Source organism: Onychostoma macrolepis, chromosome 24 (genome assembly GCF_012432095.1).
Source record: "Onychostoma macrolepis isolate SWU-2019 chromosome 24, ASM1243209v1, whole genome shotgun sequence".
Taxonomy (NCBI): domain Eukaryota; kingdom Metazoa; phylum Chordata; class Actinopteri; order Cypriniformes; family Cyprinidae; genus Onychostoma; species Onychostoma macrolepis.
Genome location: NC_081178.1, coordinates 12,615,664 through 12,643,324, shown reverse-complemented (window position 1 = coordinate 12,643,324; position 27,661 = coordinate 12,615,664). Strand labels below are relative to the sequence as shown.

The 27,661-nt window shown below is 35.0% G+C and overlaps 1 protein-coding gene across 3 annotated transcripts in view; it reads right to left on the bottom strand.

Moving 5' to 3' along the window:
- map3k22 (mitogen-activated protein kinase kinase kinase 22) overlaps positions 1-27,661 on the bottom strand; it is a 60,101-nt gene that overhangs the window by 6,019 nt on the left and 26,421 nt on the right. The window contains exons 5-16 of one of the 3 annotated variants that reach the window (XM_058764772.1): positions 25,684-25,721; positions 21,638-21,778; positions 21,433-21,532; positions 20,271-20,387; positions 19,763-19,877; positions 16,833-16,966; positions 13,976-14,049; positions 9,908-9,969; positions 6,764-6,835; positions 5,139-5,303; positions 3,175-3,323; positions 2,279-2,410 (exon numbers count right to left, since the gene is read on the bottom strand). In XM_058764772.1, the coding sequence (XP_058620755.1) occupies positions 2,279-2,410; positions 3,175-3,323; positions 5,139-5,303; positions 6,764-6,835; positions 9,908-9,969; positions 13,976-14,049; positions 16,833-16,966; positions 19,763-19,877; positions 20,271-20,387; positions 21,433-21,459 (1,047 nt within the window). In that variant the 5' untranslated portion in view covers positions 21,460-21,532; positions 21,638-21,778; positions 25,684-25,721. Of the gene's footprint in view, positions 1-2,278; positions 2,411-3,174; positions 3,324-5,138; positions 5,304-6,763; positions 6,836-9,907; positions 9,970-13,975; positions 14,050-16,832; positions 16,967-19,762; positions 19,878-20,270; positions 20,388-21,432; positions 21,533-21,637; positions 25,722-27,661 lie in introns of all 3 variants that reach the window. The other 2 variants (XM_058764770.1, XM_058764771.1) reach the window with 2 other exon arrangements.

The window sequence follows — 27,661 nt, the reverse complement described above, 5'->3', positions numbered from 1 at the left end:
AATTGCATAAAATACTTAAAACAGTTATTAATTTTAATTAGTGCTAATTTCAACATTTACAAATACATTATTAAAATCAAAAGTTGTATCTGTTAATATTATTAATCGACTTAAGCTAAAAAATAAACAACTTTATATTTTTATTTAAATTTTACATCAATAAATTATTTAACTATTCTAATAGCTATTTTTATTAACTTACATTCACAAAGATTAATAAATACCAAATGTATTCAAACAACAAATTTATTGCTCATTCTTACCGTTATCAATGTTCTATTACTTTTAATTATATTCTAAAATATTTCATCATATTTAATCTAAAATCTAAAATGTATAAAATTATATCAATATTAATATATAATTATGATTTATTATTAATAAACCTGTGTAAAATTACAAACCAATTTGTTTTTGTTTTTTTAACACTGTAGATATGAGTGTTGACTTGGTTCATCAAGTGAATTTAATTACACTAATACCATACATAACAATTATAAAATAATACATAACATTAAAGAAATCTGGACGCGTGCATACACTTTTTCACAGCACTATATTATATCATATTATTTGCTGTAAAGCAGTGTGTCAGGAAGTCACACTCAGATGTGTTTACCAAAGTGGAGCTGGAAGTGTACGGTTCGTCAGAACACTTTCTGGAAAAACAGATCATAGTGCCAAAGGTTTCTCACATGTGGCTGTGTTTCTTTGAAACACTGGCCCAAACAAAGTTCATATTTCCTCAGCTTTCCTGTTTACACCCCTTCGCCGAAGAAACAATGTCTCCTCAAGGACAACATCGTGAAACACCTGTGACGCAAACTACAATGAGAGAAACCACAATGCCTTCCTAGCAATAATACATTTGCATAGCTCCTTCTAAGTAGTAATATTTTCTATTATGAAGAATCACAATGTCCTTTTCAAGTTATTAAAACAAAACAATGTGTACCGCATATGTAATCCTACTGTAATACACTCCTACAGGCTCTAGCGATCTTCTGATCCCTCATTATGCAATACATTTCTCACCTCACGTAACCCTATTCCACATCCTACTCATTCAAACTCATTCTCTCTTTGTCTGTTCCCTTCACCTCTGCTCTTATCAGGACGCAGCAGTGCTGTGCAGAGGCTGGTGGCTTTGGCTCTGAGCAGCGATGCATCTGTCTGCCAGAGACCTTGGTGAAACATTCCCCTTTACCAGACAATATGTGACTAAGACACCGCGAGTCTGTGCATATTAAAATGGAGCTGACGGATGGGACAGACCACGTCTGACGCTCATAAAGACACCCATTTGCAGAGAAAATGAACTCGTAAAGCCGTGCGGTTGTGCTGACAAAGAACACTGTGGATATGTTCGAGAGCCAGTGACATTTTGGAGTGGGTTTGCTCATTATTTGGAAAGCGCAGATTCATTGTAAGTTTAACAATGTCATTTTCTTAAAACACAAAGAGACACTGAGAATGTGGCCACAGTAACAGTTATTGTTTTTTTCCACATACGCCATCCGTGTTTTTTCGCACCTGATTCGGTGAAGTAAATAAGACAGGGTATCAATACACGTTTCCTGATTCAATTTGATTCTGATTCAGTTGTTTTGTTTAGATTCCAATTTCAATTCAATTTTGCTGACATATAAAAGAAAATTCATAGCTCTTCTTTACAAGAATCGGCTCATAAGAGTTGTCTCAAGAATCAGGGTAAACTGGTCATACTGTATATTCTGATTCACTAAGAAGACAAGTTCACAAGAGTCATTTGTGTGTAAGTCATGATAAACTATCTGTGCTGTATGTTTTGATTCACCAAAAGCATACGTTTCATACAAGTCTTTTGTTTATGAATCAGGCTACTCTGGTCATGCTGTATGTATTGATTCACTAAAAAGGACTGGTTTGTCGGCACCAATAGCCTCGTGGGCAGCACGTCGACATGTAGCGTCATTGCGCCAAAAATAAATCTTTTAAGACACCGCGAGTCATTTGTTCATGGCTCGGGCTACACTGAACAGGCTATTTGCTTTGATTCACTAAAATGAACTGGTTCATAAGAGTCACTTGTTCATAAACTAGATTGTCCATGGTTATTCATTCCACAGTATGCATGAAGTCTACATTAACTTACACAAATACTGAAAATAATAAAATAATAATAGACACTGAGGGGCTGAATCTAATGTGTGTGAGTCATTCTAAAAGTAAACATCTCCAAATCCCTCCTATGAGCTGCATTAACACAGAGCAAACACAAACATAACTGCATACACACCCCAGGCATGAATTCCACAAAGATGGACAGCTTTTTCTGCACCGGATCACGCAAACAGCCGTAGTATTGCACGATGCGGTCGTGACGCAGATTCTTCAAGAGCTGGATCTCACACTCCAGTGCATTCACTTCCTGTGGAGACAGACAAGAGACAAGTAAGCACAACATCTCTACAGAGCATAAATGCTAGGGCTGGGTAAAAATCTCGATTTGAATCAATTCTCATTTTACGGACAATTTTTCAGCACAAAATAATTATGACTAAACATTCGAAGGTGAGTTAAAAGGAAAAGTACGACTTTACAATCTGTATCCTGTCTCATGTAATCGCTCAATCAGTGTTTCAGCCACGCAAAGACGTCATTATAATGGCTTGTAAACAATATGTCACATAACGTCACATTTACCTCAGAAAAAAAACATATTCGGTGACCATAAACTCATTAGTCAGATAGAAAAATAAACTGTAGAGAGGGGCATTTTATGCCATATATGCACCATATAACATATTCATTATAATTTTTACTGTTAATCAATGTTTAATTTATGTTTGAATAAATACATCACGTTTTTATGACAGCCACCATTTAAATTTTTATATTTCAAAAAAACGAACTGAAGTAGAAATATTATTATGTAGCAGTTGTATATTAGCCTACAAATCAATCAGTTTTTAACCTTCAATATTACAGTAATGTAGTACCAACTGACTCTCATGTATATTTTACAGCATTAGTTGAGAGATTTTGTACTGTAAATGTACTGTACCTGATATGTATCCAAAATAACTGATATTGAATCGAATCGAAAGCTTGTCAAATTGATTAATGAAATTTGTGTCAAAACCCAGCCCTAATAAATACCGTCGTCATCATCGGAGTCCACTTCACACTTACCTTGCTGGTCTCCTGACACTCAGGGTCAAAGGGCACCTGCTTGGCCGCCAGCTCACGTCCCGTGTCAACATCGTAGCATAGGTAGACCTCGCCAAACGCTCCCCGACCGAGCAGTTTCCCCTGACGCCAGTTTACAGGAGCCCTTGGGGCTGAGGAGGGTAAGAAGAAACAAACCACGTTAACCTCACCAGCAAACCGCAGACTGTAACTTAAACCAGACCAAATCACACACACAGACTCGCTGACGACTCCGAGTCAAACCGCAACTGTATTACTATACAGATTTACACTTTCAGATTTATTTGCAACTGTTCCCCTCTCAGGCAATAAACTAGGATTTAAATGAACAGAGAGGCAGACAGTGAACTATTGGCAGTTGCTGCAAGTTATTCAAGACTAAATATTAAACACCTGAATATTACTTCTTTAAATCAAGGCCACGTCGAACTGAAGCAAATCCTTCAGGGTGTGTTTTTTTTCTAACGCTCTAGTCTAATACAACATCTTGTGTTTGGCAATATCTGAATCTCTTTTTTATGGCTCTCTCATGACTGATTGCTATCATGAGCCACACACATAATACAATCTGTGTCTGCTGCTATTGTTCTATAAACATGCTGTATGGATCTAATCACAGATAGATGAACTTCAAGTCTGGATGCAGTTAAACTACACCCAAGTCTGAGAAATACCAGTCGCCAGCTAAGATTTACGCATCTCTCAGACTCATTTCCCACTTATTCTGTGACGGACACTTTTGCGTCAGCATTTACGATGATTTTAATCAGCTTAGTGTTCCTATTATGACATTTGACATGAAGCTTTCTGAATAGTTTATGGAGGCACTGGCGGGAAAGAACCCGCGGGCAGACAGTAGAGATTAGCATCCATGTTCATAAGTCAAACTCAGGCGCCCGTCCTGGATTCCTCAGAGGAAATGGAGCTGATTAAAGAACCTGTTTGCAGACTGCAGAGCTCAAACACACAAGAGACCTCACAGCACAAACCACGCAGAGCCGGGTTTATTGATAATCTCTAATAGAGGCGGGAAGTATGAACAAAATCGAATGGTAACAATGTGTATATAATTATAGTTTCTTTCTCTATGATTAAAGCTAACTTCTAATTTACAAGATTCCAAATTATTTTAATTTGTTTCAGTAATCATGTCCATTTCGCTTGCACATTCTTATATTCAACAAATTTCTTGTCACTAATGCTGTAAATTATACAGGACGGTGTTGTAGACTGATTCAACCGCTTAACTCAAAGGAAATTAAAATCCTTTAGATCTAGTCATGAAATGAACCGGTTGGTTTCCGCAAAAAGGACTACACTAGTCTCGCTGTATGATTTTGGTTCCTTAAAATAAACAGTTCCTAAGAGACATTTGCTTGTGAATCAGACTACACTGGTCAAGCTGTATCCTTCTGATTCCTTAAAGACAACAATTCATAAGAGTCACTTGCTTGTGATTGGATTTAACTGATAATATTATTTTTTTGCATGCAACTGCAAGTTTTTTGTAATTATTTTGTTACAGTCTTTTTTTTTATCATGCTACATTCAATATACACATCAAACTCACATTGACAACTCAGGTTAAATATGATTTCTTTTGTGATTGGATTTAACTGATAATATTATCTTTTTGCATGCAGCCTGCAAGAACAATTCAATAGAAAGACGTTTTTTGTCATTATTTTGTGTTACAGTTTTTTTTTTATCAGGCTACATTCAATATACACATCAAACTCACATTGACAACTCAGGTTAAATATGATTTCTTTTGCTGTGGTGCTACAGATTAAGCTGCAGCAGATGGTACATAGAAAGCAGTGCAGCAGAGAAAATGTTCATGGTTACGCTACAACCTAGGCAAGTGTGTAAATATGCTTTATGTCATTTTCTTTTCTAATCGTCTGCATAAGTGTCCTTGTGTGTATGCACATATGTGTTCTTACATTTAGGAGTGTTGTGTTGGCTGTTTTTCTCAGTCCAACTGATGGAGCGAAGATCTCCGCTGTACAGCAAGGTGCTTTCTCCATTATAGCTGCGTGTACGGCTGGACGGGACCAGCTGAAACAGGTTCTCTTGAGGCATAAAGCTTCGAGGGAAGGTCCTTCGACCTGGATACAAACACATATTTTAGGCACACATGATACAAAATACAAATACACTTTTAAAATTTTGCCCAATAAACTTCCATGATCTTTTTGGAGACTTTACCGTTTTTTTCTATTACTGTATATTGAGTTTATAAAAGCTGTATTAAAAAGTTATATCCAAGTTAATATATATAATTGTGTTCATATTTTAATAATTTTTGAAATCACAATTTTAAATTTGTTTGATATTTCCAGGTTTCTCACTTTTAATATTCATGTGTCCACATTTAATTTTCAAGTTTATTTTTTTAAATTTCTATAGAATGGCACTAACAACATCTAGATCATAAGTTTGACTCCCAGGAAACACACATGATACATTGTTACCTTAAAAACACTCAAATCTGCTTTGGTAAAAGCATCTACCAAATGCATAAATAACATTCCCTATAAACTAACTAAATCTTTGCAGAATTCATATGTTCCGAATAATCTCTTCATGTTTTAAGGCACATGCAATCAACATGTCCAAACATCTTTATATTCCTCTTTCTCCCATTCCCTAATTCTCTCTCTCACGCTCTTCTTTTCCTTTGTCTCTCACTTCCTCCATCAACCTTTCCACAAGGCAGGAAGCTCCTCTCAGTACAGTGTTTTGCAACAGTCAGTGTGCCACATCAGGGGAAACACAAATAAAACACACTCACACAGACACACTAGGTCTTTAATACATTTCTCAAGTTCTGGGGAAACTCAAATCATGTTGGCCATATGCACATCTTTATCTGCCTCCAGCACTGCACATAATGTAAGGAATTTGTAATATCCCTGTTGAAAATATCAGCACCTATGTAACAGCATCAAATCAGCATAAACAAGCCTTCTAGATGAAAATGGGTTTTTTATTTTGCTTGTGGCAGACTAACAATTTATGGATGTAGGCTGCAAACGCATGTTTGATTCCAAGTAGGAGAATCAGCAAGAACACAGTCCTGTTCTGTGCCACTGAACAATGCCCTCCACACTAACACAATCCAGAGGGACTGTGTATGCAATTAGCAAATTGTGACTTGCTTTGGATAAGAAAGCATCCACTAAATGTTAACCAAAGAATTAATTTACTAATTAGGCGCTCTGAGAATTGAGGAGAGGCTCCAAATACCAGACTGAAGTTTTTGCTCTTAACACCAGTTTTCATGCAAACTTGCATCGTTACTTTGTGAAAAAAATATACCAAATTATAATTACTAATAACAATAAATAATTACATCATAAATTATAAATTATACTATTTATAGATTATAACTCTTTTCAGCATCATGAACGTATTTATTCAACTTGAAGCTCTCAGTTAAGTCTCATATTAAAAAAACTTGAATAATAAAGTTCATAAATAATTAATGACATACACACAGTTGCTGTTTTGTTTAGTTATAAATAGCACAGTTACATACACATTGTTCTGGTAAAGGACAGCTTACCGTCACCGTAGTCTTTACTGCGACTGGACATGTGGAACTGGCGTGGGAAGGTCCCGTGTTTCCCGTGACGCCCTGCAGGTGGAGCAGTTACATACAGACCGGTTAGATGCATGCTTGACATGAGCAATGGTTTATAAACAAGCATTTTTTCTTCATTCACAGAAAACAGCAAATACTGATAATGAAACTGATAAGAGTATTTGATATTACGATACATGACAATGTATGCAGTCGCTGAATAAACTGTGAAGGAAAACCACATAAAATCAGATAAGCAGGGCCTGCTGTAGTGAGGAGCTCTTTACCACAGGCCAGGGCACTTCATTCATTCAAAGAGACAAAACTAGAACACTCCCATTATAAACAGCTGAGCTGTCTACTGCACTACAGAGCAGACGGCTATGAGACTGGAGGACATGTCCAGCTTATGTGAAAATGATTCACAAAAACTACGAAAATGTCCAATGTATTTATAAGAAATTCTTAGTAGTCTATAAAAAAAATCTTATTTGCATTACTGTAATGCAAAATCTTAATTAAATACATAAAATAATACATTTGGATAAATCTCACAAAAAAAAAAAAAGGACATTTCCCAGGTATATTTTATAGATTTCACTCCAATATATAATTTCAGTAATAAGAAAGAGATTTTTTGCATTATAATAGATTACTAACACACACACATAGATATATAAAAAAGCAATTCATAGCATATTACAATGTTATATATATATAATATATATATATAAATAATAATAATAAATAATAAGTACTAATTTAATAAGCACATAATTTCTTTAACACTAATATAAAAAAACCTGCCCAGACAGGATGATTTATGTATTACATTATGTATGGCATTTATGTATTACAGTCGTTTTTATCCAAATAAAATTACATGGAATCTGGCAAAAAATGTGTTTAATTGTCATGAAAAATTATTTTGCTAAATTATTTTGAGACATGAATTAAATATAACTGTGATATGGTGTCATGTTAGAGGGTTTGTTTTGAGTAAATTCATTACAAGTAATAATAATAATACATTCTTTCTTTTAATATTTTAAACCGTAAAAAAAGAATTGACACAAAAAAGTTATTAACTGTCATGAAAATGATGTCACAAAAAAAGCAATGTTCCTCAAATAATATAATGCAGGCATTGTGATTCACCCATTTGTCCTCTAAATAAAGAGACTGAAAAAAAGATCAGAATGTAAGAAAGAAAGTGAGGGACACAAAGAACAGGACAGGAAAGAATGAGCAGGACAGAGTAAGCGGCTATGCGTGAACACAAGCAGGCGACCCTGACTAGCTCGGAGGGCTGCTTGCTTAAAACACAAGTGCTGCGTTCTGATGCCGAATGCAATTGAAAGCAGCTGTTGAGCGAGTCGACTGCCTCCCCATGTGCTGTTTGCAGCCCGTCTCCCAGGGAGACCCAGTGATTTGCTCTGTTTAGAAGCAGAGCGCAGAGAGGAAAAATCTACTCACAAGACCAGAGGGGGGAAAAAAACGGCCTGCTCTCTATGGAGAAATCCTCAGTGTTGGGGATCTGAATGCATGTATGAGTATGCTTGGCCTTCAATGGAAAGACACACACGTTGTCAATATCATAGAGCTCTTTTTATTCTTTAACAGACTGGGATATAAACGGTTTGTGCGTAAAAGGGAAAGTTCCAGTGAAAAGTGTTTTTGTGCATGTGTGTGTGACTGGCCTCCCTCTGTTGGGGAAGATTACTATCTCATTATCAGGCAGGCCTGCTCTATTTGATCGCCGCTCAAGAGGAAAAACAACAGAGGGAGAGCTGGGCATGAGCGTGAGAGCTGGAGAGAGCGAGAGTGACAGAGAATACTAACCAGGGAAGGACATGAGAGAAAATCTCCTTGTTTAACCACTCCAGTAACTTTCAATCTCTCAGCACAGCATAGGAAAAGGAATGAGTGAAAAAAAGGAGAGAGAAAATCTCATTCTCTCTCCATCGATACAGGTCTATAACTCTGTTCCAAAAATCTAGTGAACTGCCTACGCAGACTGAAAAAAAAAAAAAAAATCTATTTCTTAATCAATATATTTGTCTAAGTATAAATATTTATATTTAGTATAAATATCTAAATATCATTAAACCAAGATATGTAATGAAAAAAATGTAATGAAAACAAATATTTGAAATTGTAATAATATTTCACAACATTACTATTTTCACAGTATTTTTGATCAAATAAATGCAGCATAAATGCAAAAAAAAAAAAAATTTTTTAGAAAGATAAAAGTAATATTATTCCAAACTTTTGACCAGTAGTGTGCATGTATGTATGTATGTATATATATATATATATATATATATATATATATATATATTTAATTATTTTAATTATTTCAGCTAAAAAATTGCCAATGAGATATATAGTATTAATATTAAAAATAATAAGATACAGTTACTAGAACTTTAAGATAGTCTTTAAAAGCAAACTTATATTTAACAAAATTATATTCCAAAAAGTGTAATCCTTTGCAGGGAAGACAAAAAAAATCTACAAAAAAATGGGATGAAGTAAAATGTTTTATAATTAAAAAAAATATAAGTATATTCTATTTAATTAAGAAAAAATAATAAAATAATACAATTGAATTAAAATGCTATAATCATAAGTATAAACTATAGTTAAATATTATAAATATCTTTAATTGAACAGAAAATATTAATAAAAATAAACCAACTTAAAATACACTAAAATTCAATATTTATAATACATTTCACATGGAAATCAATGACAGAAATCAATTTTGATTCAAATCTCCCATGCGCTTCAAAAACAAGGTCCTGTACACTAATAAGGCTCCATTTCTGTTAGGATGCTCCCTTAGAAGACAGCTGCCCATCTAGGCAGTAAACATCAAACCAGCTCACTATGTTTGGGAACAGAGGTACAATCACAGCCACATTCGACAGGACTGCAAATGTACAGTCTTGTTTTGACGTGACACCCCATTAGCAACACAGAGTGACCACAGTCAACAGCTCAAAGGAAGCACCTTTGCCCCTGTCACGGGTGAACCAGCTGTATAACGGAGCAGAGACCATTAAAACAAGCCCACAGCTCTGACAGAAACCCATATTCACTTGCTCATGTCAACCTCACCTTTGTATTCATAGTTGAGGTTCAGGTAATTGTTGTCCCGGTTGTTCTGGGAGAATGGTGGGCTGTGGAAACACAAGGAGAGAAGGAGGAGAGATGATGGGTTATTTTTGCTTGTTACTCCCCTGTGTGCAGTGGTGAGGTTGGGCTGCACCGTCTGCCTGGCCTACATTCCTACACTGCACAGTCCCCGTCGTGCCAATGTGACCGCCTGCCACCTGTCGTTAAGCTGCCATTTTCTTTACCTGATATCTGACCCGACATTACCAACGTCTGACCATTCATCTGGGTTTTGTAAACTTTTGAATAGCGCAACGAAAGCGTTATGTGTCAGTCAAATGTAGTGACTCCAAAAAGTATGTGGACATGCAGGCCACCATCTTTTCACCATCTTATATGCAGTTTTGCTTTTATGTGGAGTTCACACTAGATTTTTAGTATGTGAAAATATTTCAGACCCAAGAACATATATAAGCAACAGCATTTCATGTCATGCTCCATGGCTTTGGCTTTGAAAAAAAAAAGAAAAACATTACACTCTATCGTTCAAAAGTTTGGTGTCAGTAAGATTTTATTTTATTTTTATTTTTTTTTTAAATGTACATTTACATTTAGTCATTTAGCAGATGCTTTTATCAAAATCAACAAGAGAGCAAGAATAATGCAAGTGCTATGACAAGTCTCAGTTAGCTTAACGCAGTACACATGGCAAGTTTTTTTTTAATTATATAATGAATAAAAAGTAAACAGATAGAATAGAAAAAGAAAAGAGAAAGCTAGTGTTAGAGGCTTTTTTTTTTAAAGAAAAGCAGTTAGAAAACAAATAAAGCGCAAGTCTTAAAGGGTAAAGTGTTTTTTTGTTTTTAAAAAGAAAACAAAAGAATAGAATAGAATAAAATAAAATAGAATTAGAACAGAGAGTGCTAGAGTTAGAGGGTCAAATAAGGATGGAAGTGATGTGTTTTAGCCGTTTCTTGAAGATGGCTAAAGACTCAGATTGAGTTGGGCATGTCATTCCACCAGGAGGGAACAATTAATTAAATTAATATTAAGTTATGTATTAAGTAAATTAATACTTCTATTCAGCAAGGTTGCATTCAAATGATCAAAAGTGACAGTAAAGACATTAATATAATATTACAAAACATTTCTATTTCAAATAAATGCTGTTCTTTTGAACTTTGTATTCATCAAAGAAGCCTGAAAAAATATATCACAGTTTCCACAAAAAGCACAACTGTTTTCTACATTGATATTAATCTGAATTGTTTCTTGAGCAGCAAATCAGTATATTATAATGATTTCTGAAGGATCATGTTACACTGGAGAGTATTTCAAAACATTAAAATAGAAAACTGTTATTTACATTGCAAAACAATGTTTAACAACATTACTATTTTAACAATATTTTATTGCATTTTAATCAAATAAATGCAGTCTTGACGAGCTTAAGAAGACTTGTTTTAGAAAACATTACTGACCCCAAACTTTTGAACAGCAGTATATAATAAACGCTAAAAGTTTCAGAATGAATCTATAATTTCGCTCTCTCAAATTCTGACTTTTTTTATAATGGCATTTCATGGCACTGCATTTGCATAGCATTACATTTTGTTTTCATAAAAAGCATATTTTTGTGTTCTCAAATTCTCAGTGATGCCTCAGTTACGCAGAAAACAAAGTCAGAAACAGATTAATCATATTTTCCAGGCAAACAAATGACTAAATCTAATCTGCCATCACTCGCTCAGCTGTGGGTAGTTAGACAGCAAAGGTTATTTTTTGTTTAAATCAATGTGAGCTCTTGCACACAAGGATGATGTAAAAAATGACACTGATCTTGCCTCTGCCAATCAAGACGCCCAATCAAGATGTGTGCTTAAAGTCAACATAAATCAGTAAATCACAACCTTGTTTATTTGAATAATACACATTTCAGTGTAAAACGGGATAATCAACAAGACTGAAATGACAAGCAAGACTTGGTATATTTTTTTAAGAAATATTGCAGGAATAACATTCACAGAGAGTCATTAGGAACGCTTTCGATTTTAATGTTGACATTAAGATGCAAAAAGCCCAGTTTCGGCTCACCTTAAAGGTGCTTTTTGAACTCTTACACGCAAATGGCAATAACAAAAAAGTCATGAGTTAATGTGCAGAGAGACATAAAGTGATTGTTATTGCCCCGACCCCGTTATCCCTGTCGGATGATGACGTCTGTACGGAGCGGGGGGATCGGCGAGACCCCGGATAATGGGCACACACACACCCGTATGAGGGGAAAAATTTCCATGCACTTGTTTCCTGCCATTGTTCTGAGAGCTAAAAGCCAGATAAGGCTCGTGCAGGTAGCATGGCTTTCCTTTCTCTTTCCTCTCTCTCTCTCTCTCTCTCTCTCTCTCTCTCTCTCGCTTTCTCACTTTCCTGTCTTTCATTCTCACTCTTTCTTTCCCCTGTGTTTTTTTGTTTCACATTGCATTATTGACCGACTCTTTTTATAACAACAGCACACAGGAAACAGAGAGCAGAATAGATTGGTGAGATCAACCCACTCTCTCTCTCCATTTTCCTCTCTTTCACTCTCATTCGTTCTCTCTCTCTGAGCAGAGCAGAGGCGGCAAGCGATAGCACTGGAATCCAGGCGTCCTGATAAGCAAGCTGTCGCCTTGGTGACATCAAGGGCTTCCTGGTTGGCCTCTGTGACGACCTGATTCCATTTCCTTTCTGGGCAGCTAGTACGTTTATCAGATATCCCTACCCGTAATTATTATAATATACTCATTAAAGGTGAAGTGAGTAATTGTTGGAACATTAAAAAAACATTCTTCCATCATTCAAAAACATTCTTCCATTTAAATGCGGAGACAACTATAAATAAGGCATTTTTAGTTTGATTTCATCTAACTACAAGTAGTGACGATACTTAACAACATTTTAGTTATGTGACTGTATTTCTGCTGTTTTTAAAACAATGCCCAACAGCTAGTTGATCAGTGAGACTATTTTTGTGGATAAATACAGAAAACGTAAAAAAAAAAATCTATATATCTATATATATATATATAGATAGATAGATAGATAGATATATGATATTTGAAAAAACCAACAATAAAATAAATAAAATATGACTCCAATAAACTAAACTGAAATTTAAAAAAGCCCAATAATTACTTTTTGTTTAGTATTGAAAGCTTTTTTTTTTACACAATTTCATAACATTATTTCAATAATGGCACCAGAAAACACTAGAAATTTAAAACCAACATTTAAATGTTATCAGTTTACACACAAACTTCTATAATTTATATACTATTGTACTGTTTATTCATATTTTGAATTAACTTTTATTTTCATGTTTTTCGTTTTAATTTTAATTTTCAATTTCTATGGAGGGTTTTTTTCCAAAAAAAAAAAATCTGTTTTAGTCATTTTAATATTTCAGCTTATTATATTTCACTTATTTGCCAAGGCAACATTTTTTTTTTTTTTTTTAATTTAGGTTTTTTGTTTAATATTCATCTTTTATTTTATTTCAGCTTTATTTCAAATAACAATAATTTTATTAATAGTTATTATTTATTGTTATTTATTCAAAAACTTTGAAAAAAGAGAAAATAGGAAAAGAAAAGAATACAAAAGGAAATAAACATACAGTTCAACAAAATAAACTTAAAATAAATAAAAAAATAAAATCTAAACTCAAAATAAAAAAAACCTGCCATCACTATAGCTGTACGTTCACAGACAGATGTCAAAATTTTGACAGTTTGTGCATTGTTTTTAAGTTGTTTCAAGTTAATAAAAATTACTTCTGTTTCAATCTGCGGTGCACCCTCTAACTGTTTTTGAAACGTGCCACTGTAGTACTGGAAGTATTGCTGGCTCTTGTATGATAAATTGCTTGTGATGTGCCTCATATTTGTAAGTCACTTTGGATAAAAGCATCTGCCAAATGTATAAATACCAGGATTTCTTAAACCCCAATTAGTAGGCTGGTCTTTTTAAAAATACAGTCTTGTACATCCCTAATACACATACAAGTTCATAATATAGAGGTGTTTGGCCCACCTGTCCAGTGCTTGGTCCAGTGACTGACAGCTGCTGGATAGTGACCCATTCGCACTCCCGAACGGTTCCATAATCTACAGACAAAAAATAAATGACATCATTTCATTACATTACATTTTTCATTCTGGTTTGTGCATCTGAACCTTAGCCCTCAACAAGACTGACGTAAGATTTTCCATGAACCAATGCCCATAATATGTTCAAGCTTCCTTTTCCCCAGACTGTTATAAAGAGCACAGTTACACAGAACAGTAACATTTTGTACACTTTATACAAATAAAATTACAGGGCAAAAGAGCATGACCATAAAAAGTCATTATTGTTTCTTTTCGTTGGACTTTTCACACTTTGTAAGCGATTATTAAATTAAATTATTATATTATAATTACAATAATCAATTTGTTATATACCAGAAACACAAATCATCCACCAAATCCATCAGTTCTGGCGTACCTCAAGGTTCTGTCTTGGGCCCTCTTCTTCTCACTATTTATATGTTTCCAATTGGAAATTAATCAAACAGTATGTGTTTAACTTCCACTGTTATGCTGATGACATTCAGATTTACTTTAGCACACCTTCCACTTCAGTGTTTCCTCCACCTACAGTAACAGCTAGAATCAAGGAACTCAAGCTTTGGCTAGAGGCAAATTACTTTAAATTTAACTGGTAAACTGAGGTAATATTGATTGGCTCTAAAGTTGCTGTATCTAAACTATCCGGTCAACTGATGCGTCGTGGTACTCTCAATAATGGCGGAAGATGGTCACTTGGAGGAGAAAAATTGTTGAATAAAGTCGCTATTTTTGTTTTCTTTGTGCACAAAAAGTATTCTCGAAGCTTTGTAAAATTACAGCTGAACCACTGATGTGACATAGACTATTTTACCGATGTCCTTACTATATTTTCTGGGTCTGGGAACATTTCAGTTGCATTGCTCTCTTTGGAGGTTCAGAAAGCTCTCAGATTTCATCAAAAAATATCTTAAAGAGGTCATATGACACAATTTCATGTTTTCCTTTCTCTTTGGAGTTTTACAAGCGGTTTGTGCATAGACAAGATCTGTAAATCAAAGATTAAAGTCTCAAACCCAAAGAGATATTCTTTCTAAAAGTTAAGACTCAACAATGCCTTCCTAAAACGCCTCATTCAAACATGCCCCCACATATCTACGTCACTGTGTTGGACGATTTGCATAACACCGCCCAAATGTATACGCAACGAAAGGCGGCGCAACTTTTATTCTCAATGTAGTACTGCAGCCACCACCGCCATGTCATGGAGAAGGCTGTGTGTTTCCAAATATGGTAAGGGGCTTAAATAAATAAAATTATTATTAACATTTCCATCACACGCTTGAGGTATTCGGCCAATCACAACGCACTGGATAGCTGACCAATTAGAGCAAGCTGTGCTTTTTAGAAAGATATGCTTTGTAAAAATGTATAATTTCACAAAGATGGGGCAGAGAGGAGCAACAATATTAGGCGGTAGGTGCTAGGTGGTATAACGGTTCATACCGAATACCGGTGTTTATTTTTGTTATGATATTAATTTTTTAAATACCACAATGCCGGTGTATGTCGTTTAAACAACGTTCGGAACACAACACTGTTTAAGAGGGGATTCTTTTCACTCTTGCACTGTGGTGAGGAGGACACAGCTTTATGTGTTACTATGCGTTCTGAAACTGAAGCTGTAGAACCAGTAGAATGTGATGAGACAGAAGAACTCATGCACAATATCCACACTGACCACCATAAATATCCACCGCCCCCTGACAACAGCTCCCGTGTCTCACACACGAACGCGACTTTAGCACTATATTTAGCAACTTTCAGACCCTTTTACTGGCTTTTTTCCATAGAATATACATACTGTCAAACCTAGCGACTTTTTTGGATAAACCTTAGCTATGGTTCAGTTGGAAGATGTCTCCAGTGCTGCCCCGCGAGTGCGAGGTCTGATTTTCCCGGTGCAGTGTCGCTTCTCTCTGCATCTGTTCTGTGCAGTGAGTGGCAGAGAAGCAGCGCATTCAGCTGGCCATACCGCAGCAGACTCGTCAGTAAATGAGTACAAAACAGCGTTTCCAAGCACCCGTCGCTTACTGACTGTTTGGAATTATAAATGTGAGCATAGTTCTTTTATTGATATTATGCACTTTTTGTTTGTTGTTTTTTAGTTTGTTACACAGACAGTGCGCTGCATGAGACAAAAAAATAATATAGCCAACACCACCGCATAGCCGCTCTTTAGTGTAGATGCATGTTGATTTTATCAGACGATGTCGCAATAATAAATGAGAGTGACTCCTGATTGACATGTATTAATGGGTCGTGTTTAATCACTATTTAGTGTGGAATGTTTCTACAATATTCACTCATCATAACAGTAAAATAGGTCATTCTAAGTCAATCTACTGCAGTATTTCCTCTCTCAATCAGTACAAAATGTGGTTAAAACCCAGTCATGCATGAAAAAAATACCATCATATACCATGTAACCGGTATAATTTTGAAAAATACCGTGATATAAATTTTTGGTCATACCGCCCAGCACTAATGTACAGTACGTGGAAAATAATGAATTTTTTTAACCTTAAACCATGTAAGCACATTGCATTACACCAAGAACGAACGTCTTACAGGTTTGGAACTACATGAGGGTGATTAATTAATGACAGAGTTTTTATTTCTGATGCAACACTCATAACCCAGGGTTAAAAGCTGTCTATAAGTGTTAATCATTGCTTAAAGTGTTAAAAGTGTCTATTTAAAAAGATGTGGTATGTGTGAAAGCACAGTCTTGATGTAACTTTAATCACAGCTGTTATCTACAGCTCCAAACCAACGCTTACATTGGAGTCGAGCGTTTCTGGGATGAACTCTCCTTCACTGTGGATGCTGGTGTAAGACCCCTGCCGAGCGATCTGCTGTTGTTCTTCTGGTACGCTGCCCGGAGGGGGTGAGGTGCGGCCCGTGTTCAGAGATCCTGCAGACAGACAGAGTGAGGTTAGCATGACACATCATACAGTCTGATGCAAAAAAAAAAAAAAAAAGTCTGCAATAGTAATACTTCCACAGCAACTAATAACAGAGTGCAGGATGCCAGAAACAAAAATAAGTCGAGCAGACTGAAGTGAATAATGACTGGGATGGAAGCGTGGTGTGAGTGACAGGTACATGTGAGCAGAATGTGAGAGAAAGAGACAAAACAGAGCTGATGGAGAGAAATGAAGTAAAGGAGGACTTGACAGCGCAAATGGAGGATGAATACAGAGAGAGGAGTTTAACGAAAAAGAAAGGCAATAACAATTAAAAGAAAATGTGACAAGAAAGGATGGGGAAAAAGCGTGACGGGACTATTGCCGTTGCTCTTCCTATTATTTTATAATTATTATATCCATTTACATTTTCCTTTACGTGTAACAGAATTTTTGTTTAACACTGTGAAATATTTGTGATGCCAATAATGCACACTAAAACTAATACTAATAAATGCACTCAAATGTATTATTTAAAATGTTTTCAAAATACACCTATATATTGAAACATATGAATACTTGCATATAAAAAATATATACAGTTTGTGTGTATACAAATACTATTCAGTTTGGAGTTGGTATGATTTTTTTAGTTTCTTATGCTCACCAAAGCTGCAGTCATTTGATTAGAAATACAGTAAAAATAGGATACTGTTGAATATTTTTATAATTTAAAATAAATGTTTTCTATTTGAATCTGTTTAAAAATGTAAAACAGATATAATACGTCAGAAATCATCCTAATATGCTAAATTTGGTTCTAAAGAAACATTTCTTATTATTATTATTATCATTATTATTAATAAAACAGCTGCACTGCTTAAATATTTTTGTGGAAACATTTATACATTTTTTAAGATTCTTTGATGAATAGAAAATTAAAAAGAATAGCATTTACTTGAAATAGATTTTATTTTTTTTGTGATAATGTAAAACTCTTTACTGACACTGTTGGGAAATTGAGTATCCATTTCTTTGGGGGGAAAAAACCTTACTGACTCTTGAGACATATTTTGTAAAAGAAATTAATGATACTAAATATATTTATTGATATTAAAATTGCTAAAAAAATTTTTAAAAAAGACAGTAAATTCATTTATAATGTTACAAAAGATTTCTAATTCAAAAGTTCTTTTAAATTCTGTTCTTCAAACAATCCTGAAAAAAATATTTTAGAAAGTGACCTTTTTCCTCAGCCTCTACGAATAAAACAGGCTGTTTTTGTTACTGTACCTTTAATACTTCTATACATAAGTGAACTATGTTAGATACAGTAAATGTGGGAGGTTATGTTATTGTTCTGAAGAATGTGATGTCATAACCATGACCATTTTTCTATTTAAAAAAGCGTCTAGTTTTTTTCTAGACTTTTTAAATGCTATTTTTAGTAACCAACTGCATAACATCATACAAACCAACTGCAAAACATGCTAGTATGTAGGCAGAGCACAAGTATTTCTCCTTCACCCCATTATGATGACAAATGCTGACTGCTCTGACACACTGAAATCTGTAAAAATACATCCTTGACATTCAGCCAGCAAAAACCTACAATCTCCATCATTCAGTATAAAGCAGGAAGCGAGCTATCTCCTCTCTCTCGTCTCGTTCTCAGGTGTGAAAACAATGCGATGGTGCCAAACGCAAAAAAAAACGTGAAAGGGTGAGAAAGAGAGTGCGTCACTGAGCTGTCTATCTCTGAAAAATACTTGGCTCTATTTGGAGACAACAATCTGTCGTTTTGCATAAAATTCATGTTATGAACTTCACTTCTCATTGTTTATTGGCTGCCGAATACTGTTAATGACCTGATCAGACCTACATCTAATTAATATTACCTAACGAAAAAAAATGCCATGCTGCCAGATTTAAAACACTTACGTATGAAACTGAAGACAAACAAACACGTATTGTCATTAATGTGTGTTTGTATGTTAAAACAGACATGACAAATGGGTGTGAATTCACACTCCTCCACTGCTGACAGAGCAAAAAGTTGAGAGATGCCTTTTCAAACACTGCAAACTCGTTCCACTAGTCTTTGACGCTCTCTATGATCTGAGACTGACAATGAAATGAGACTTTACAAAACGCAGCTCCTGACAGAGCCTGAATCAAACTCAAGATACCCTTGATTGTCCTTACAGCATCCTAAAAGCTACATCAGTCAAATATGACTTCTGTCATTGGTTTCCTGCATGAATTTGCATATACGTGCATTTCATCGACTGCATTTACACGCAGACTAACACTCCATTACTACACTGAAATATAAAGACATTTAAAAACGGTATCAGTATCAGTCTAGATTGCAAAAACAGTACCTAAATCCATAAGGAGGCACAAAAATACAAATGTGACATCTCTGAGGAAAAGATTCTACATGACTGACATGTAAACAAGCACCCAAATTGATATTCCAGAATGTGCATTCAAGTAAACCGTTTATTTGGTACATGCATTTCTAGCGAACTGATTCCAATTTAGCCAAATATTATGTAAATGCAATCACACAGGGAACTGGTATTAAACTGATGATTTTAATCCACTCTTCTGCCACCCAAAACATCCTCAATGATTTTTCCAGGCTTTCTCTAACAGCCCTGACGTCACTGAGCTCTTTGATGCCATTCTCCAGATGGAGAAAGTGCAAACAAAGCATATGATAAAGCCATTATATACTGCCGTTTTGAGTGTTGTGTGTGTGTTAGGGGTGTGTGTGTGTGTGAGCCAGCGTGACGCACCTGTAGAGTGTTTGCGCACTCGTTCAGAGCCTTTGAGAACCGAGGCTTTGAGATCTCCCAGGGACCTGGATGACCTCATCTCGCTCTGCTTGTCTTGGCCGCTCACCTGAAGGAACTGTGGAGAGGTGGACATATATAACGAATTCTGCTATAATTAAAAATATATAATTCGTTTTCCAATTAAAAATTAATATATCCTTAATTAAGGTTTTTCTTTCATACAGAGTATTTTTGTTTTGCCTAAAAAATATAACTTATAAACTAAATATATAATAAATATTATCATTAATTTAAAAAAAATTAATTTAACAAAATGCATGCATGTTGTTTATTTTACTTGAATAATACAAAGGTCTTAAGAGTAAAGGATGTGTAGTTGTAAGCTCGTAGTCTGAGAACTAGTTCATGTACGGGTTAGGGTTTCCATTTGGGTTTAGGTGTTGTTTTGGTTTTGGCTTTGGTTTAGGTTTAGTTTGGGTCGCTTTGCTTTGTTTTGGCTTGGACTCACTTGGTTGTTGGGAGGTGTTTTCAAAATCACTCTCAGTAGGTTGTTCATTCCAGAGCTGGAGCTCAATCCCTGAACTGCTCGGTCCAAATCCTCCTGACACTTCAGAGCCACCAACATCTAAGAGCACACATGTCATTAATAAATGCAGAGTTTAAAAACGAGACATAAATGAAATGCACAGATCCTTACTGCAAAGTATAAATGCTAAAAGCAAGTAATTGAAGAGTAATTGATATGTAGTGTCAAAAGCTGATATACTGAGATAAAAGTCAGGGAGCAAGTATAAAATTGATATAAAGTGGCATGCAAAAGTATGAAACCTGTACACATTTTGCATTCTTTTATAATCTCTTTCATAATTTAATCATTTTCATTACATTACCATTCAAAGGTTTGGGGTCGGTACGATTTATTAATGTTTCAAAGTCTCTTCTGCTCACCAAGTCTGCATTTATTTGATAAAAATATAGTAAAAAATAGTAACATTGTGAAGTATTATTACAATTTGAAACATTTGTTTTCTATAAAAAATTTTTTTAAAATGTCCTTTAGTTTCAGTTTTCAGAGTCACTTGATTTTTTAGAAATCATTCTAAAATGCTGAGTTGGTGCTCAAGAAATATTTCTCATTGTAAATGTTGAAAACTGTTGTGCTGCTTAATATTTTTGTGAAAGCATTAATAGTTTTTCTGGATTCTTTGATGACAACATTTATTTGAAATAGAAATATTTTGTTACATCATAATAAATGTTCTTAATGACACTTACTGACGCTGAAAAAAGTATTTAGTATTAACAGTATTAAAAGTATTAATACTCAATAAAAATGATTTATAAACTAATAAATAGAAAAATCTTAGTGACCCCAAACTTTTGAACAGTAGTGTAATATGAAAAAAAAATAAAAATAAATAATACACCATATTTTTGTTTTAATGACAGCATGTAAACAATTACAACTTTTTATCATCAGTGAATTTGGGAAGTGAAACAAACTACCATTTTAGTTAACAAACCCAACAGGCACAATCATTGGCTGATAATAATACCAAATACCAAATACCAAAATGACCAAATATGGGCTGATTAATTGTTCTGGCTCAGATATATTGACCTATCACTACGAAAAAAAATATAATAAGCTACTAGGATCAATACACCACCTCTTTATCAGTGTAGTATAGGTCCATTTGCTGACCGAAGGCCTCTGTCACCTTCTGAAGCAGATCCTTGAACTTGAGCGGCCTTTGGAATGGAATGATTCTAAAGCAAGAAAAGAAAAAGTCTGGTCAAACCAAAACAACTTTAAGGCACCTGCATATTTAAAGCACAACGGACATTCCTTTCTTTTAGTTACACTGTACATACGTAAGCGGTGTGTAAACATGGTACTGTGGACGTGCATGATGGCACCCTTCCAATCATGGGGCACATCCTGACATTTGGGACCGTTGCCATAGCAACAGAGGTGATGAAGAACAGGTCAGTTGAACATGGGTGGAAAGCGATCTGACGGTGCAGAATCATTAATCAGCATACGGAAAGGCGTCACTGCTGATGTGTGCGAGTCAGTACTTCTACAGCCATTTATGGTGTATTCATGCATGGGACAGACCATAAACGGTGTCTCTGCTTATTTAACGAGCGTGACTATGTTTAGAGTGTGTGTCAACGTGTGGGGCGAGAGAAAAAGGAACTGAGAGTGTAAATTGATTTGTCTGCATGCTTGATGATAATGCAAGGCAAGCATGATGAGTTTCAATGTGCAGGAGTGTGTGTTTGGCCTAATCAAGCGGAGCGGACCACTGTTTCAACACCGGGGCCCACATCACAAAGCACACAAAGGCAGATGGAGCGCTTCCTGAGAGGAAAGAGGAAAAAAAAGTGGAGCAGAGCTGGAAGTAGCAGGAAGCATGTTTTCCCCTCCTCCTCCAAAGTTTAGCCCACCGCCAGCCAAATTTTGCCAGACACAGCAATTCATATCTATTACTTTTGAAGAAGCATTATCATGTGACTTTTTTGTATCAAAGTTCACAAGAATAGAAAGAACAGCATTTATTTGATATATAAATTTTTTTACAGCATTACTGTGACTTTTGATCAATTTAATGCATCTTTGCTGTGTAAAAATATTAATTTTGGTAACACTTCACAATAAGGTCCCATAAGTTAATGCATTAACTAACACTAACGGACAATGAGCTTTACATGCGTTACAGTATTTATTCATCTTTGTTCATTTTAGTTAATAAAAATGCTACTGTTCATTGTTAGTAAATAACAGTAACATAAAACTTTTGATTTTAATAATGTATTAGTAAATATAGTTATAATTAAGATTAATAAATGTTTTAGAAGTATGTTTCATTAAATTATGTAAGTAATGTAAGTTAACAAATGGAACATGTAATGTAAGTTAACAAATTAAGGAATTACCTTAATTTCTTAAAACAAAACATCTTTAACTTTAATAAACAATGTGTGAATTTAGCCATTAGTGGTTTTAGTTTACAAATGAATACAAATGATCCTTCAGAAATCATTCTAATACGCTGATTTGCTGCTCAAGAAGCATTTATTATTCTTTCATTATTCAACAATGTTGAAAAGTTTAATTTTTTTTTCTGGATTGATGAATAGAAAGTTCAAAAGAACTGCTTTTGAATTAGAAATCTTCTGTAACACAGTAAAAGTCTTTACTGTCATGTACTGCCATACTGTCATTTTGATCAATTTATTGTGTTCTTGCATGGTGAAATTTTTTTTTTTTTTTTCAAAACAAATAAACATACACAACACTTCATACAGTATCTACTACTTCTGAGGAACTTTTATCTTTAACAAACGAATTTTGACTTTAGCAATTAGTGGTTTTTGTATCTCCAACTTAATGACAGCTGATTGGTCCTCATCTAAAGACGTTTATGGGAAATAGCAACAACTAGGGACATCTGTCATGGGTGAAATCAAGCTTTTATGCTGATCTGAGATCAGCTGTATGTTGTTTAGCTGTCAGATCTTCTGATGAAGCCGTTTGTTGGGTTTTGAGCGATGGCTTTGTTTACATTGGCTGATCAGTGAGATAGTGATGGAAGAAAATCATAGCGGAAGACTGGAGAAATGGAGGATGTAGAGTACGAGATGATTTTCCTTCCTCGGCGTGCACAGATAAGCGCCTTGTTTTGGCCACATCTCTCCGCGTTTGGCATGGCATGCGGTGCTCTCCTCCTTCCTGTCTCGGTGTTGCAGTCGCTGCCAGAGGAAGACGGTTTTGAGTGTGTCCAACTAGGCTGGTCTGTTAACTAATGCCTGTTCTGATGAGTTTTTTATTACTATGGGCGCAAGTGCATTGATTTATAATGTGTGCTGTGAGATATGGAGTTATACGCATACAAGTTTAATGCCAGTTACATTTTACGACTTTCTGATGTAACGCAATGAAAACAACTTTAATGGCACTAGCAAAAAAACACAGTAATATATTACTATGTTGTTGTGGAAATAGACTGAATAGACTTTGCTGTTCATACACTACTTGTTCGGTATAGTATTGACCCTTAAAGTAGCTGGTTTTTAATCTTAATATATTTTAAAAAGTAATTTATTCCTGTGATACAAAGCTGAATTTTCACTAGCCATTACTCCAGTCTTCAAAGTCACATGATCTTTCAGAAATCATTATAATATGCTGATTTGCTGCAAAAGAAACATTTCTTAATATCATTGATGTTGAAAACAATTGTGCTGCTTAATATTTTTCTGGAAACTGATTTTGACTTTTGACTTTCGGGCAATTGAATGAATCCTTCTTAAATTAAAGTATTAATTTAAAAAAAAATTACTTTTGAATAGTAGCAGGCTTTCTTATTAAACACCTTTTTAAAGCTGCATGTATATAAGCCAGCGCACAATGCAATTTGCACAGTGGGAAAAAAACAACAACTGTTATGCATATTCATGAGAGTGGATGGAAGTCCCACCATCTGGCCAGGCTGGTTTATTAAGATTCACTGATATCATTGTTTACTCAAACAATAATATAAAGGCAGATTTTAATACTAATTTGTCCCTCATTTTAATTTTTGCTCTTAGTGAAGAAAAACTGTGCAGGAAAGAAGGGATATATACAGAATCCTGGCCAGTTAAGGAAATGCCAAGATGTTAAGCTTCCTTAAAAAACAAAGTCCATTTAAGGCAAGGCAAGGGGGCCATGAGGGGATGCTGGGGGTTTACGGAAAACTTGAGAGAAAAATAAACATTTTAACCGTAACAAAATAAAACCAGCAACCAGATTGTATTTACAAGCATTTAGCTCTTCTTGCGAGTCTGCAATGATATTTATTGTAAAAAATGCTATAAAAACAAATTTGAAATGAACTGAAAATGTTTTTATAATAGATGGACAAACAAAAGTCAAAACATTCATTTTTGAATATGTTTTTATAATGAATGAATGGGTCTGCAGACATGAAATATGTAACTAACTGCCTTTATATTTTTTATATTTGGGAGTCCTTGAAATTGATTTTTTTCTAGAGCAAAACGACGTGACATGAAGGAGAATGGCTATTCTGATTGAAGGTGGGATGTCAATTTCTATAGCCACCCAATTACTTCCATTGATTTATCCACTAGTGGTCCATCACCTCTTCCTCATACATCTCTGCTTAAAGCCGAAGTAGAACAGAAGAGAGTTAAACACAAAGATTTTGTGCCACAGCAGCCAATTAGAGCTGCGAAAGCAGCACACCCAGCTGCCTGTCACCTCAAATGCTGTGCCAACTTCCTGTGACATAACCCACCGAGGCATTTCACACAGACGGCGGACCTTTGGGAATCTTTAAAAGCAAAGTGTGATGCATCAGGGCTTCGTGGTTACTGACTGACAATAACGTGAATTCACTTTCTTCCTGTAAACAGAGCTTCGTCAATGTCATACATTATTCCTGTGCAGAAACACTGGCTTGATATGAGGGAAAATACCGGCTTTTTATGAGTACAAGTTTGCTAAAACACATATGGATATACTTTGCAAAGACTCATGTGTTGGCATTTGGCAGACTTGAGATGGGAAAAATGACATGTTCTGTGTGTGGGAGTATGGATGACCTACAGGACATTGAAAATTAATATTGGGTGTGCCATTGAGCTCAAACACTTGGCTTAACCTCCTCTTTCCTCTGCAGTCTCCATCTGCCAAACTGTACCAGAGTGTGTGAGAAACGCCGCGTCTAAATGTCAAAATACTTTAAAAAGGAACGTTCCGGTTCTTGTGGGCAGCTTGGCATATTTTCCGTTCTTCCCCGTGCCGAGAGATCTTAGAAATGGCGTAACGAGAACTGGGATACGACGAGAGGAATGAGATCAGGGACAGGACAGAGAGCTGCAGAAATAATCAGAACGTTCCGACTCACCGTTTCTCTCGCTCATGCTCCAGCTTCACCCGTAAATCCTGAGAGAAGAAAACAACAAAATGAAACGAATCAAATACCCAAATGACTTCTGATAATCTGTTCTTCTGTGCAAACTATAAGTAACAAGAAAATAGCATTCAGAAACATCACAGGACATGTGTAGTATATCCATAAAAAAATAGACATTGGCAAGTATATACAATGCAGAAAGAAACTTCCTTGCCAAGTGGTTGGTAACTTTATAACAAACTGCAAGTACTACTGTAAGAATTCTAGACGTGTTGTGAATATGTGATAGTTTTTCTTGGCTGTTTAAAGTTTTTTTTTTCTTCAGTACTTATATTCTTTGTATTAAACCACTAAAACCGTAACATAAAGAACGAATTCATTTAAAATATTATATTGTATTTTTTATTAGAAATAATGCAATAAACATTTGTATTAAAAATACAAAGTACATTTGTATTCATTTTGTACTACCAAAACGAAAATCTAAAATAATTTTTTTTTTAAATACTGTATATTATATATTATTTCACTCATTTTTTTTTTTAAATTGCAATAATTATTTTAGTAAGAATTATGCAAATACACTTGTATCAAACAAAACCAAAGTGACAATATGAACTAATTCATTTTACAATTATATAATATTATTATATTATTTAATAAAAATATATACGTATATATACACACACACAGGGCTCGCAAAATTTCTAAATCCCTGGTAGCCCTTCGGGCAGGTACTCTTCAGATTTTGGTAGCCCGAAAATTAATTTAACTAGCCCGAATTAAAAAAATTACTATTTTATTTTATTATTATTATTATTATTTTTTAAATATAGAAAATCAGATAGGAGTTTAAATGTCAATCAAAAATATTTTCAATACACAAATATCAACAAATATGAAGGAAGGAATTTTATTTCACTATTTACAGGGTATCTGCAGAATTTTTTAAAATATATTTAAGGCAATTTATGACCCATTTTAAGAGCCGCACAAGTAAAATGAACACAGAATGAGCGGGGTTGGACAATGTCTATGGTAACATACAGTTTTGAGCCATAAAATTACATGATTTACAGTTCAGATACAGGTTTTCACAAAAACAAAATTCTTATACAACAGCGTTTCAGGCTATAGACCGTTTTTATGAAAAGGGATCAATCAAGCATATAAATTATGTTAATTTAAAACGTATAAATATTACTGTCTTAATTGTTTAGATTTTTAGAAGGCACATCAACTTCTTTCTCATTTACAACTCTTATGTGTTTGCTGCGTAAAAACATGAGTTGATATTTGCATTGATCTGACCATAAACAGCAAGAAAGGCTATTGGAAATGCAAATTCATTCTCTGCCACGAGGTGGCGCTTTAGGAGCGCTGAAATACTGCGGTTTCCCCGGAAACGCTGTACACAAAGCAGCTCTGCGCTTATAAACGCTGCTTTATCAGGAATTATAGGTAAAATGACATTAAAATGCCAATGACACGTTTCTGAGGACAGTCGGTTACCTTCAGATACATTCACAAAGACATCCGCGCCGCGTTTTGACTTGAAACGTGCAGCGCTCATTATTTATTCAATGACATCATTGCCTTTTGAAGTTTAATCCTGCCGTATCGCGACTCATGTCTTTCCGTTCCCAACTGTAAGACCTCTTGAAATTATAATTAGGACATTTCTTACACCATTTAACGCATTTAAAACTTTTTATGGCCTTAATTTTGATACAACTCACTTTCAGAGTTTTTAAGGACCCGCGGGAGATCTGTATTTAAGGAGCCCGTCGGGCAGGCAGTGATACATTTTGGTAGCCCAACTGGAAAACACAATAGCCCCGGGACGTCGGGCTATATGTGACCCTTGACCACAAAACCAGTCATAAGTATCACAGGTGTATTTGTAGCAATAGCCAACAACATTGTATTGGTCAAAATAATTTTTCTTTTTAATGATTTAATGATTTTT